This window comes from Ciconia boyciana, chromosome 24 (genome assembly GCF_034638445.1).
Source record: "Ciconia boyciana chromosome 24, ASM3463844v1, whole genome shotgun sequence".
Lineage (NCBI taxonomy): Eukaryota > Metazoa > Chordata > Aves > Ciconiiformes > Ciconiidae > Ciconia > Ciconia boyciana.
Genome location: NC_132957.1, coordinates 4,027,623 through 4,041,520, shown reverse-complemented (window position 1 = coordinate 4,041,520; position 13,898 = coordinate 4,027,623). Strand labels below are relative to the sequence as shown.

The 13,898-nt window shown below is 40.6% G+C and overlaps 1 protein-coding gene across 3 annotated transcripts in view; it reads left to right on the top strand.

Annotated features, from left to right (window-relative positions):
• The window catches only part of CPAMD8 (C3 and PZP like alpha-2-macroglobulin domain containing 8), a 57,384-nt gene that overhangs the window by 27,219 nt on the left and 16,267 nt on the right, over window positions 1-13,898 (top strand). For all 3 annotated transcript variants that reach the window (XM_072845539.1, XM_072845537.1, XM_072845540.1), the window contains 10 exons: window positions 1,895-1,976; window positions 3,506-3,662; window positions 4,142-4,216; window positions 6,206-6,371; window positions 6,920-7,006; window positions 7,948-8,084; window positions 8,457-8,612; window positions 9,013-9,075; window positions 9,459-9,697; window positions 12,981-13,068. In XM_072845539.1, the coding sequence (XP_072701640.1) occupies window positions 1,895-1,976; window positions 3,506-3,662; window positions 4,142-4,216; window positions 6,206-6,371; window positions 6,920-7,006; window positions 7,948-8,084; window positions 8,457-8,612; window positions 9,013-9,075; window positions 9,459-9,697; window positions 12,981-13,068 (1,250 nt within the window). The remainder of the gene's footprint in view (window positions 1-1,894; window positions 1,977-3,505; window positions 3,663-4,141; window positions 4,217-6,205; window positions 6,372-6,919; window positions 7,007-7,947; window positions 8,085-8,456; window positions 8,613-9,012; window positions 9,076-9,458; window positions 9,698-12,980; window positions 13,069-13,898) is intronic.

Below are 13,898 nucleotides of genomic sequence, written 5' to 3'. Positions count from 1 at the left end.
GTCAGTGTTTCCTTTGCAATTTTATTTGCTTTAGTTTCTTTTTATGAATCTGCAAACCTTCCAGGTTTTTGGCTCCAAACTCTGCCTCCTAATTAACCCTTACAGAAGAAATCCTCAAGAGTTTTAAACTTTTCTGTGTTTACTGGAGCGCTGCCAAGTATAAGGTTTAGATGGGAAAGTCTGTTTGTTCACTCTAGAAGGCTTTTGTGACTTACCAAGCCAGAAAACTTTTTCATTGCTTAGTCATCCATCATAGAAAGTGCTGATACCCAACAATTCCCATATATTCCCTAATCTTTAGAAGTGGCCTGAGCTAAACTGGTCAGTAATTTTTCTACTTTCCCACAATTTCCCTGCAATTCTACAAAAGCGGGTGAACAGGTGACAACTAGAAAGGTGAACCTCTCCAGTGAGTCCAAGCTTCTAGAGGAGTGTTTAGAAAAGAGCAGATTTCAGAAGAGCAAGCAAGACATAAAGTCTGTGCCACTATCAACCTAGCAAGCAAAGAAGAATAAGTGTAAGAGCAGTGAAGCATAAGTCAACTCAAAATGAATATTTGAATAAAAGAGCAGAGAAAATTATAAGACTGATATAAAAATATGAGTACTTAAGTTTTCTATCTAACACACTGGAAATGAATGCTTAGGAACAATTTAAGGAGGAAGTGCTCAGTAGTAAATTGTATCTGAGGCCTATGTAGAAGGAAAACAATCTCATTTAACATAACACCTATTGTTTGGAGGAAGAAAAAAAAATTGTTTCTTATGCTTTCTGCCACGTACTTGTATATATACCACAACCCCCAAACAAAGATGTTTTTACTAGAAGAGCATCGTTAATCTCTAGGGCTTTGTTCCTCTCATTTTTCAAACCATTCTATCTGCATTTCCTATAAGCATCAGAAGGCTATAGAGCAACAGGAAAAAGTGTAGGAGTCATGGGCAGCCCTTACTTGGGGATTGTGGATCTGCCTGTATCTGGAGAGGTCAACAAAGAAACTTCACCTCTGGAAATGAAAAAGTAATCTGTTCCCATAAAAATGTCATGCAGTGTGGAATAAAACGTCTACTCATGTATCGGAGAATTAAGCAGGCACTAAATGTCTTTGACACACTCTTCTTGCAGGTTTGACATATTTCTGTATCAGAAATACCCACTCTGAAGGGTTTGATCCCAGTGGGCGTTTAAGAGCGTTTATCAAAGTGTGTATTCTGTATTCCTCAAGGTAGAGGCTTAGAGTGCTTTATGAGGATGGGCAGTTCACCGTTAGAAGCCAAACAGGTTTGAGAAGCACATTCTTTTCCTAATAGGAAGAGCATTTTGACTATCTTTATTTTCAATCTCGAAAGACATTCCGGTAGAGAGTTCTTATCTTCAGCATTCAACTTGTTAATAATTGTTGTCTAAAACAAGCCTTATAGCTAGGAAGTGTTCGTATACATTAAGATCACAGTTGTTATTGTCATGGTACATGAAGTTGTCCCAAGCAACAGCTTTTGAGAAAAGTCTGAATCCAGTTGTATCATTAAAGGAAAAAAATGTTCATTTGCATGACGCTTTCAGTAAAAGGGAAGGAGGATGGCTGTATGCTTAAGTAAAAAAATCTTTCTTTTAATACTGCATCTTTTCAGAGGGGTATCAAATTTTTAACATTTCTACTGGCCAAAATGCAGGAGTTGTAGTCTTACCGATGTTAGCCTGAATGGATTTCTGAATAAGCTACAGCGTACGTACACAGAGCTGGCTCTATCACTCACAGCAAAATAAGAGATTGCCTCGGGCAGCAGAATCCCTTACACTAGTGCCAGATGGTCTTGAGTCTTCATTCACTTTACATACTTGTTTTTCTCTGTGTGAGGATTTTGGACTCCCCCAGTTCTTTTGTGACTTCCAGGCTACCAGCGCCAGCTGACCTACAAGAGACAAGATGGTTCATACAGTGCTTTTGGCGAGAGGGATTCCTCGGGGAGTATGTGGTGAGTTGCTATTTAAAACAGACTTAGAAAATTCAGTGTTTGCTAAATGGGAAAAATACACAATTGGCAAGGAAAGACGAGTAATTTTCCAGCTTCCATCATGGTATCGCACACAGTGGAGAAGAGAAATAATACTCAATGACTATCAACTTACTGTTTCAATGCTGCTGAGTGTTCAGACTACACTAGTAGGTGTATTACAGTTGTTTCAAGACTCAGGGGCAGTTAAGATAGTCACATCTACTAATACGTCCCGGCTTCAAGCACAGAAGCTATAGTTAAGGATCATATTTGGTCTACTGGAATCGGAGTAGCAATGTGTGGGGTATTTAAGCACCTAATGCCACTAGGGAATGGAGCTTCACTTGAAGCATGTACAGAGAAACTTGCTGTCTCTAGAAGTGGCAGGGGCTTCTACCAGGGTAGAAAAAAACCAAACACCAAAACCAACCCCAAAAAAACCCAAAAAAGTTTTTCTCCGAAGTGCTTTATTCTATATCTACTCATGGGGATATAAATGGAATGGTATGGATTTATGCCCTGAGAACTGAAGTGCAGGACCTTTCAGAGTCGAACAATATGAGAACCAGAAATTATGAAACTGAGAAATCAGTTCATCTCACTAATGTCCCCCTTAGGAAGCCATGGCCTTTAAGGTTGTACGTTACATCACATTAGCGTGTTAGTTGACTATAATGTCTCAGATGTAGTAGATTCTTGTCTTCATTCATTTGCTTGTGCTGTCATTTGGCTTCTCCATCTGCTCTGTATTTTGCTTTAAACTGATTTTTCTTCATGAACTCATCTGAGGGGAAGTACCACTTCTATGATGCTGCTGCCTCACTGTTTCTAAGATAGTAAACTTTTATCTCAGATCTGGCATCTCCCAGTCCCTAGATGTAAAATACGGTGACATAGAATTACTTAACACTTGAAAAATCCCCTGCCAGGCAGCATGCTTTCTACCCTCCCATTCCTCAGAGGCTTGTAAAATGAATGATTCAATCTCCCAAAGCTGGCCAGAGTTCGCACTTGTTGCATGTCAGAGGTTTAGAATTCCAAAAACGCTTCTGTTGCTTTCTTAAGTCTTAATTCTGCATAAAGTCTAACACAGCCTCAAACCTTCAGCAATGGGTCTAGATTTTTTTTTTTTAAGTTAAGACAGTAACAAAATTGGAAAATTTACTCCTGTCTTTTCTTTACAAATAATTCCATATTTATAAGGATATTGATTGTTAATTTAAAAGCTTTAATAATTTGGGTAGCAGATGAGCACCTATGAAAGGGAACTGAATTTCAAGAGTGTGTCATAACTAAGACAAATATATCTTGACCCTTAATTCTGTTCTTATCCAGAAGATTGGACAGTGTTCAGGTGCTTTTATGTACCATTAATTTTTTTAACAATATTTAGTGTTTTCCCAGCAAGATTTTTAAAATTTGTGCTTTCTAAGAACGTTGTTTTCCCTTTACTGATACATTATTCTGAATTTGTTTTCTCAGTAAAGATGATAAATTCGTATTTACAGGCTAACAGCTTTTGTCCTCAAGTCCTTTGCACAGTCTCGTGGGTTTATTTTCATTGACCCCAAGGAACTAACAGCTGCCAAAGACTGGATCATCCAGCATCAGAAAGAAGATGGTTCTTTTCCTGCTATGGGCAGGATACTAAATAAGGACATTCAGGTAAAAACTCTACAGACTCAAAATCATGCAATAGGTGCATTTTTAAAGTTACTATCAAAGCATGAAGTGATGCAGTTTCCTTAAGCCTAATATGGATATTGCATTTGAAAGACTAGAATAGTATAGGAAGAGCCAGGAGAATTTCAGTAGAAAAGAAAGTCTATGAGAACATATCTGTGTGCTGTCCCATTAGAAAGGAAAGCAAAATGTCAAGTCTTGCAAAACACTTCAGAATCATGTCTCGGAGTATGAACTTATGTGCATCTAGTGTGTTCTCAGGCTATTGCTAGGGAAGGAAGCTACAATGTTGGGTTGGGTTCCTAAATTTTGTACTCCTTATGTGCAAAGGAAAAGAAGTTCTGTGATGCCACAGCTTCCCTTAGAGTTATAACATATTCTTTGTCTTGTTTCAAGAGTCTTTTTATCCAGTGTCCTTTTCTCTAGTTTTCATCCAGTGGTTTGTGTGTGTTGCCCTCCAGGGTGGAATCCATGGTAAGATCTCCCTGACAGCTTATGTGGTTGCATCTCTTCTGGAAACAGGTGTAACTTCTGAGGTAACAAAAACTTAGTTGAAATAGCTCTTGCGTTCTACATACTCTAAAAATTATCTCTTTTTTTTTAATTATTTTACTGCTGTTCACTTTCAAAGGTTCTGTGCTCACTAGAATGATAGCATCCAGGTAACATGGGCTGTTTGAAAGCCTTGAGATTATTCCAAAGTAAGGAATCTATTCTGAAATTATTCAAGGTGATCTCCCATCCTTCAACCATCAGCTCAAGGTTTATTCTACCAGAGCAAAACTCCTCCCTGCAACCCCATCCCCCAACCTCTCTCAGAAATGGCTGCAAAAAATATTTCCTGCCTTGTAATTTCAAGGTGTGATTGCAGCTTATGCAGATGCTGGTAGCTTGCCTACATATACTCAAAAAAACTTTAACTAGCTAGCTTAGTGCTAACAGTAGTTTAACTAAGGCCACATAGGCTTCGGAGATCCAGAAAACTTTTGCGGTCTGCCTTTGCTACAGTGGCCAAAATGCTACTGCTATTAGATTACAGTATCTTTGGAGAGCTGCACTCCTGTAATGTGCTGGATTGAGGACTCTGGAGAAAAATGTTTCTCTTCTTTGTAATGAGACAGAACAGGAACACTACAGAAAAAAGAATAGCTACATAGGAACATGCAATTACGCTGCATAATTTTTGAAGTAGAAAAAAAAAAAATCACTTCCAGTACAACTGGCGTTTTAGAGATTTCTTCTTAAAACTCATGGTAAAAACAGTGCTCCTCTCCTCCGTTGTATTTTTGCCTGCCTGCAATTTCACTAGAATGGAGATGCTCAGATAACATCATAGTTAAACATTCCCACTAACTATGACTGGGAAAATATCCACTTGCAGATGTGCTGAGCAAGTCATGAATACAGTTCTTCACTTACTCTTCAACAGCCAAGGGAAAGGGTGGTGGTGGGCGAGTAGGTCTGTACAGGTAGAACTGGAATATTAAACCAGGAGGTGTAGTGGATGTTGCAGCACGTCTTGGTGATCTTACTCAGACAAAAGGATTGCCCGTTCAGGCAAAACCCAGTGAGTTTATGGAGACTTTGAAACAGCCAGTGCAAACAGCAATATCTGTTCAGAAACGCTGTGATAACTTAGCACTTCTGATGGCATCCCTTTAGAGCTTGAAGAGTGAGACCATGCTGCCATTGCAAACAAATAGTCCCTAACCCCCAGTTCTTGTTGGAGTGGAAGGCCCTCAACCTTATTAAAAATTAAAAAAAAAAAAATTAGAAAATCCTCAAATGCTCGTAGAGTAACTTTGTCTCCTTGTCAGCAGTGTGTGTGTGTCCCCCCAGAAATGATGTGATGCTCTTTCTGGGCTGCTGTGCGTCAAGACAGCCCTAGCATTTTTATTTGCTGGAAGTGCAGTTTATGTGGATCTAATGGTTTTCCTAGAGGAGATTTTCAAGTGTTACTAATGATCTTAGCTAGGAAATGAGGAAGGGGAAGGTTAGTGCCACAGGGAAATCAAAGGAAACCAAATTACATCAAGTCCAATTAAATTGTTTCTATAAATTATCAGAGCCACGTTCTTACATGGTGAGGTCATTGAGGGAGTTAATAAAACATGTTTGTTGGCTGCAGGGATCCCTGGGAACCTTGGCCTTTATTATCCTCTGGCGTCTGCTAGACACTCCAGAGTGTCAGGAACAAATCAAATATACAGTAGAGAGCTCACTTCTGCTCTGTTCATCTGCTGCCCTGCAGGGGCATGAAATTTCTTCAGCTTTAGGGGGGAATAAATGTGTGTCAGTGTTAGTCTTGATCGTTCTTGCTATGCTATTTGCTCCTTTTTTTGAATTTGTGATGCATGGCTTTTCTTAGGGAAAGGAAAGCATTAGTATCATTCTGCAGAGAGCAAACTGCATCTTTCCTTTTTTTTTTTTTTTTTTAATGGACACAAAGTATGCGAAATAAAGTGATTCTAACTTCTAAGATACAGAGGCTGGTAATGTGTCTGGGCTCTTTCCCCTAAATATAGGAAGAAAGAACAGCTGTTGACAAAGCAAAACACTTCTTAGAGTCCAACTTGTATTCAGCAGAAGACCCCTACACTACTGCCTTGATTGCATATGCTCTGACGCTGCTACACAGTCCCTCTGCTGCTGTGACGCTGCGGAAAATGAACAGCATGGCTATTACACAAGGTACTGTGCTCCTGGGTCCAATCTGGCAAGTCCCTGAACTGGCAATCCTCTTCTAGGAACAAGCCAATAGCCCTTGCTACTTGAATTATATATTCGAGTTACTGGAGAGGATAGAGCCTGTGAGATGAGGTCTTTCTCACAGCACAATTTGACTTTGTAAGGCAAGAGTTTTCCTGATTCTCTGTAGAGAGGGCTGAGTACCTTAGTTCCACGCATGCAGCTGATGCTGAAGGCAGGCAAGTGTACCAGAGGCTCTGCAGTGACTTTCCTGTCAGTATGACAGAGTTTGCCTTGTAACATGTCACATTCCCTGATAGTGTATTTTAATCCAAAATTCAAGAATTACCTAATGTGTCACACTGAGCCATCTTTGTAACTGCAAAGGGAGCCTCTTGCCCAGGGGATACTTGTCTAAAAGGAGGGACAGTGCAGTTCAGGGCATGAATTTTGAGTCAATACAATAGTGGAATTTGATTCTTCCCGTTTACAGAGGCTTAGCTGCAGTCCTGCTGTAATAACATACATATTCCACTGTCCTGTTTTTCTAGATGGCTTTACACACTGGAGCTTGACGGGAACTCTTGTTACTGATGAAGATACCTTCATGGGATTTAATGATGGTCTCTCTCAATCAGGTACCTGTACTGCAAAGACAGAGATACAGGAACAGACTGCAACAGCAGGCCACTGACTGCATGTATTCTAGTGAATTGTTTATGTACTACAAGGTATTCTGAAAACGGCAGTCAGTCAGAGCAGGGTCCGGATGAAATACGAACTCGTAAAAGGCAGGTAACGTTATGCTGAAAGAGCTGGTTAAGAGCAAATGAGAGACAGAGCTAGATGTGGTCAAGACAGGAGTGTCTTCTCAGCCCCAGCTATCTCACCATTTTTCACTCCAGTTTTATAAAGACAGTGAGTAATACAGAAGAGTGAGACCCATATGGGATTCCATCAGGGAAGAATCATTTGAAATGGAAATCTGAGAGAAGTCAAATACATTTAATTTTAGAGCTGTTTAGCTTTGTATTTTCAAATGGACGTAGGGATTGTATACCCAGCTTTTATTGGCAGTCACTGGCATTTCAGCTCATTTCCTAGACTAACTATCAAAGCCACAACAAGAGTGAATGATGCTATAATTTTCAAAGTCACTTAAAGCCATTGACTCTTCTAATATGATGTAGGTACACCAACGTTCAGGAGGGATCTAACTGGATATTGTATGAAAATCTCTAGGACAGGAATACAGTATGGGCAGCAGCAAAGTAGAACTAGAGTGGGAGAGAAATTACTTATGGGGTACAATCAAGTAGAAAGAAGGTTATCTATTGTGTGAAGGAAAGAGCTTATGTTGGAGGCAGAGATATCTTTGGAAGGTGATGCATCCTGGGTGCAGACATCTTTTAACTTCATTTTCCTCTTCCTGTGTTTACTTCTACAGACTCTTAACTTTTTTTTATTTTTCATTTAATCATAGTTCATAGAACTATCTCTAGACCTGCCCAGATTCTCACTTGTAGACGGTACTTCAGTTCTTTTGTTGTTATTTTAATTTCCCCCCGCCCTCTTCCAGTTGTTTCTGCAGAAGTGGAAATGACATCTTATGCCCTTTTGACGTACACACTCCTAGGAGACGTGGCCTCTGCGCTCCCAGTAGTAAAATGGCTTTCACAGCAAAGGAATGCACTTGGAGGATTCTCATCTACTCAGGTGGGCTGCCTCCAAAAAATATAGCTTCAATGCATGCATCATCAATTGTAGAAATCAATTGATTCAGGAATGGTCAATGCAGAGTTTCTGTCTATAGTCTAGACAGAAACTAACTGTGTCCTGGTAAGAAGAAAAACTTTCCAGTGCTCTTTACTGCTTCCTTCTTGGACTGATAATTTAAAAGGAACCTAGACTTTGTCCTTACAGATGCCTTTGCCAGCAAAAGTGAACAAAACCTGGTATTTCTATCTGAATGAATAAGGAGAATTCTGCTACCAGAGGCTGATGACTGTACAGCAGAATGCTTGTTTGTAAGTTTACTTTGCTCTTGTATTCTTCACTATTCTGATCTCTACCTCTTCTGATCCCTAGGACACATGTGTAGCCCTGCAGGCTCTGGCTGAATATGCTATCCTTTCTTATGTTGGAGGAGTCAACCTTACCATTTCCTTGGCTTCTACTAATCTAGACTACCAGGAGACATTTGAGCTTAACAAGATGAATAAAAAAGTCCTCCAGACTGCAGTGGTAGGTGGTTTTGTGTTTATGTAGCCAAATTTTTAGTGTGATCCATGTGAGCTGGGTTCTGAATGACAACTCGGATAAGTTCAGTAAGGGTAAAAGCACAAGTTAAACGCTGTGAGATCTTGGGACTTTCTGGGGTTTTATGGCTGGGTTCTGATGTGAAGGAGGCAGCACTTGAAGGCATTTTTCACCATAAGTAATGCCTGATGCTTATTTTGTGCTGCTCTTTGTTTCTACCACTGTTAAATACAGGTGGCTGAAAAAAGTAAGCCATACTCACTTCACTTCTGCATACTCCTTTGTACCTGGAAAGATCTTTTGTATGGAATAAAGCTAAAATTGATATTAATTTCCATTCTGAGTGCCATGTCTTGTCTGTGTCTTAACTGTGGATTCTCCCCAGATCCCCAGTATTCCAACGGGGCTGTTTGTGAGTGCCAAAGGTGAAGGCTGCTGTCTGATGCAGGTAAAGTTGCCATGGGGGTGGAGAAAGTATGTGAGCAGATGATCTCTAAATTCACAGTCTGCTGCTTTTTTAATCCCAGTTTGCTATGAGGAAGGAGTTACACTTTCAATTGCTCTCAAAGTAATTATATAACGTGGTGTTGCTTTAATTCATAGAACTAAATATGATTGTACTAAGGTGAATCTGCTCTGGTATAGCTTTACCTATATATAACTGTGTTGCAAAGCCTCTGCTGCTTCTGTGCCTGCCATTTCCTCTCTCTGAAGAGAACTGGTGTTCATGCTGGTCTTTGGGGGAACATTTGTAGATGCTATGAAATGCTGGGGTCTAATAAACTGCCCTGATTTGTTTTGTTTCATTTTTTCCCGCCCTTTCTGCTGCAGATTGATGTCACTTACAATGTACCTGATCCTATTGCTAAACCAGCTTTCCAGCTCCTGGTTAACCTGAAGGAGCCAAAGTCAGAGCAGCATCTTCAAGCTCCAAACCTCCCACGGCCTGTCTCTCCAGATGAGAATCGCTCTGAAGCCTTACACAGAGAGAGGGCACTGGTAGATGATGATGACCCAGCTTCAGATCAGGACCACCAGGAATACAAAGTCATACTGGAGACATGCACTAGGTAGGAAATGCCAGTCTGCATCATGTCCTGCCTGTTTCTCAGAGACCATCTAGTTTGCTGATCAGCACAGCTATACTGATATGTTCACTGATACAGGAAAAATAGCAAATTCTTTTTTGCTCCGCTGTCCGTATCTCAAGCACTGTAAGACAGAACACCTCACATGCAGAACACAGAATTTCAGCCACAGCTGCGGATTGTAGGACAGAGTTATTACATGGACATTCATGAGCATTAATAATTTTAGTGCTATGTATATGTCAAAGGTAGAGAAACAAGAACAAAATTTACAAAGAGGGCAACTCCTTGGGTTTTTATCATTGTGTTTCATTATTGCATCTCCAAAACCTGAAGAAGACAAATTGGATGTAATTTGCTTGTGTCAGGTGGAAAAGAAAAAGTTCTGGATTATTTTCTAGGTCTTCAGTAACAGGGTTTCCTTAAAAGCCAAAAAGAGCTAGGTAATTTCAAATTTCAGCTGGTTAACTAGTATCTTAAACATGTGGATAGTTTTATAAATATTATTGACTTGATTTTACTGTTTGAGTTGCTTATTTGGATACCAAAAACCAAACAGAAGATGCTTGTTGCCATGGTACGAATTTGGAATCTATAGTAAAGGCACGATATATGCAGATATTTGTTAATAAGCTCTCTAAAGGTCATTGCTTATCTCCTTGTTCCCTATAAAGCAAATTAAAATAATTTTTAAAGATGGCATGATACTAAAGCTCCAGAAGTTTCCTTCCTAGCTCTCAAGGCACTTTGCAAAGACCTTAGCAGTTCCATCTCATTTTACAGATTGGGAAACTTAAGGTATTAAGAGAAAACAGCCTGCCTGTAGACAAACAGCAGCAAGAATAGTCTCTGACCTGTATTCAATCCACTTACATGTTTTACTTAAAGAGGTCAGTACTGCTGCAGTTATCAGGAGTTGCTGATCTCTTTACAAAATGTTTTGGTTTTTAAGGAGGTTGTTGGAAAGTCGGCCCAAAAGAAAGCAAGCCACAACCAAAGTAAGTAAGGAGGGCTTACAGCATCCTAGTGTGCTACAGAAGAAACCATTCCCAAGAATTTCATAACTAGTCTGCATATCTGTGACCAGGAGCATGGCAGGTGGTGGGGCTACAGCTTCACTGAACTGAAACAGCAGAAGTCAGGTGAACAGCTCAGATTTAATTCATGGAAATGGAAAATTTTCACTCCCCTATCAGTTTCTGTCTCCTTCCTTCCTGCAGAGGCAAAGCCATACAGTGACTACAGTCCTGAAAACAGTTGCAGTGACTCCAGGCAAAGAGGAGATCTTGTTATCTCTGTCAACACCCTTGCCCCTTGCTCACATGGCCACGTTGCTGGCAGATGCATTGCCTGGGATTGCCACAAGCCTTTGAAATCCTGAGCCAGGCATTTTTCGGCCTAGCTGAATTCTTCCTTCTTCCCAGGAACAACAGCCAGCGGCGAGCAACTCAAACTCATCATTCAAAAGTTTGCTAGGGTCGGTCTGGCTGTATATAACACAATATCACTTTCTCAACCTCTTCTCCCCCTGCCTAAGCACTGCAGCTTCTATTGGGGAGGTAGGTTTATAATGTCTTGTCAGTCCCTTGAAGATGCCTGTAACTAAGGAGGCTGCCCTGCATCAACACAACCTTTCTGTTGTTATTTCTGAAACTTCTGCCCTGGGAATTGCTGGAGCAAAGACAGAAATTTGAGAGGAAGCCCAGTCCAAGGAGATTGATTGCTTGGAAAGAAAACAAAAGCAAATGAAATCTTCTCTTTCCTCCCCTTCTTCCTGTAATGATGCTCTTTTAACTCCTTCATCATCTTATTTAGGCAATGCGAATAGAGGAGTGCATCTAAGGATGACAATTGAAATATTTTGAGCTGGGTGTGTTCTTTGGAATGTAATTGTTTTAAGTGTTGTCATGCTCAGTGAAGTCCTTGGGGCACTTTTGAATTAGGGAGAAGCTCATCAGAGTTAGGGAGAAAACAGCATGGGAAATAAAGGACTGATATGATAGAGAGTGTGAAAAATGTGGGTAAAGGGATACTACAGGATTTTTTTAGGGAGTATGGTGCATGGAGTTAGATCGGGATTAACAAGGCTTAATGTCTCTGAGAGACTGTCAGCCCTGAACTGTCTTACACAGAGCCAACTGGATCTGTCCACAGACCATCTCATGCTACTGTGGGCGGAGGAGCTTGGATGTGGCATTACATCCAGGCTGGCTCTGTGCAGAGCTTCAGCAAACTCACACACCCACCCTAGCTGTGGAGGTCTCCATATAGAGGCCTCCAAGTAGCCCTGCAGGAGCCAGTTCAGATCTGGCAAATTTGGAAGCTGCGTACTGTGTTTTCTCAGTGCTGGGCATGAGTTAATAAGTCCTCCTGGGTCCAAGCTCATTGTCTTTGTGGTGCAACTAAACAGCAAACAGGTAAGCTGCCAAGGAGGGATAGTTTAGAGCTGACTATATGTGAATGCAGAGAAAAGGAGCATTGTTCTGGAATTAGCAGGAGCTTCTTTGTTACGATGTCGACTCTTCTACCACGCTGCAAGAAATTGGAATCTTTTGCAATGGCCCAAATAAACTTTCTCTCCACCCCTTCCTGTGGGTTGTTTTTTTAATGCACACTTCAGCAGTGACAACTCTGAATTTCAGTGCTTTTTTGGAGTCTTCATTGGTATTATAGAGGACGATACAGGCAGTGAATTCTTTAACACTAGTAACCAGAGAGTGAGGTTGCTGACTCATTAGCAAAGACACTTTTCTCAGTGTCAATTAGATGCTGGAGGGAGATGGCCTTTTATGAAACGCCAGGGTTGAATGACTCTGCCTGGTATTGGGAAGTAACATTCCTCTTACACCACAATCCATTTACAGCCCTCCACTTAGGAAAGAACAGAAGTTTCTTCTACTCCAAGGGGTTATTCCCTTTTACCAAGTGCATTTTCTCGGTGATTAAGTGAAAAATGAGGCAAGCAGCCCCACAGGAGACTACATACTTCCTTCTGCTTTTCTGCCTCCATTTGCCTGGACATCTCCTACATCTCTGCCCTCTGTGAGTTGTGCTTAATTTTTGTTGAATAAAAGCAGAAAAGAGGATTTTGTAAAGCCAAGTAGACTGTGGCTTTCAACAAGTCCTTTAAAGAAGAGTACATCCTTTTAATATTTTTTCCTCTGAAGTTTCAGTTGTTCTCCATCCTGAGTTGTCCATGTAACACTTGTTATCTTGGATCCTGAGTTTGTTTTCATTCTTTCTCTCTTTTTGTTCTCATGGGAAGATGGCTGCACTCTGGATCTTCTAACATGGCTGTCTTGGAAGTGCCATTGTTCTCAGGGTTTCGTGCAGATATTGAGAGCCTAGAGCAGGTAAGATGCTGTAATGAGAGTGCAAGGCATGATCTTGGGCCAGGACCTGGCTTTCTAATTGGCAGGGATTCCCTTTGGGGAGCAATAGGAAGCAAATGCCATTGGATGTTAGAGCACTGTCCAAAGAGATGCAATTAAAATTGGGGGGGGGGGCAGACGATTTCACTTGTCAAAAAATGAGTAAACAGATGTTCCGAGCAAGATTAACAAATTTACCGAACATGGCCAAATGAAGGTTTATTACTGAGCACAGTGCACAGTAATTAAATGAGACCCATTTGGAAATGCTGAAGTGAAAATGTGCTCTAACAGGAGCTGTTTATGGCTTCTTAGTGGGCTGTGTTATCTCCAACATCTGGATTCCATTTCTTTGGAGGCTCTGTGTCTTGGAATTTTTTGCCTCTTTTTTTTCTTCTTTTTTTTTTTTTCCTTCTGGGAGAACATCATGTTTATTGCAAGCCAAACTGAGGTGGACAGAATGTGCCTCTTACCCAGCCAGCCCTCTAGGGGAGATGAACTGTAATCTCTAGCTTTGCTTTATATTTTGTGGAAGCATTACAGTATATGCACTGGTGGTTTTTATGCTGCAAATAGAGTTTTTAAGGACTATGTAACTAATGAGGTGTAAAATCCTTGCATCCTGGAGAACTGGTAAAGAGCTAAAAAGTATTTTGTTTCCAGAAGATCTCTTCTGTTAGTAACTTTATCATCATTATACTGGAGGGAGGAGGGGTGGAATTTGGGGAAAGAATTTTAAAGTGGAATTGTAGTGAAGACCAGGCAGTTTAATTTGACATCCTAATTCAAGGAAAAGTGCACGTTGCTTTGTC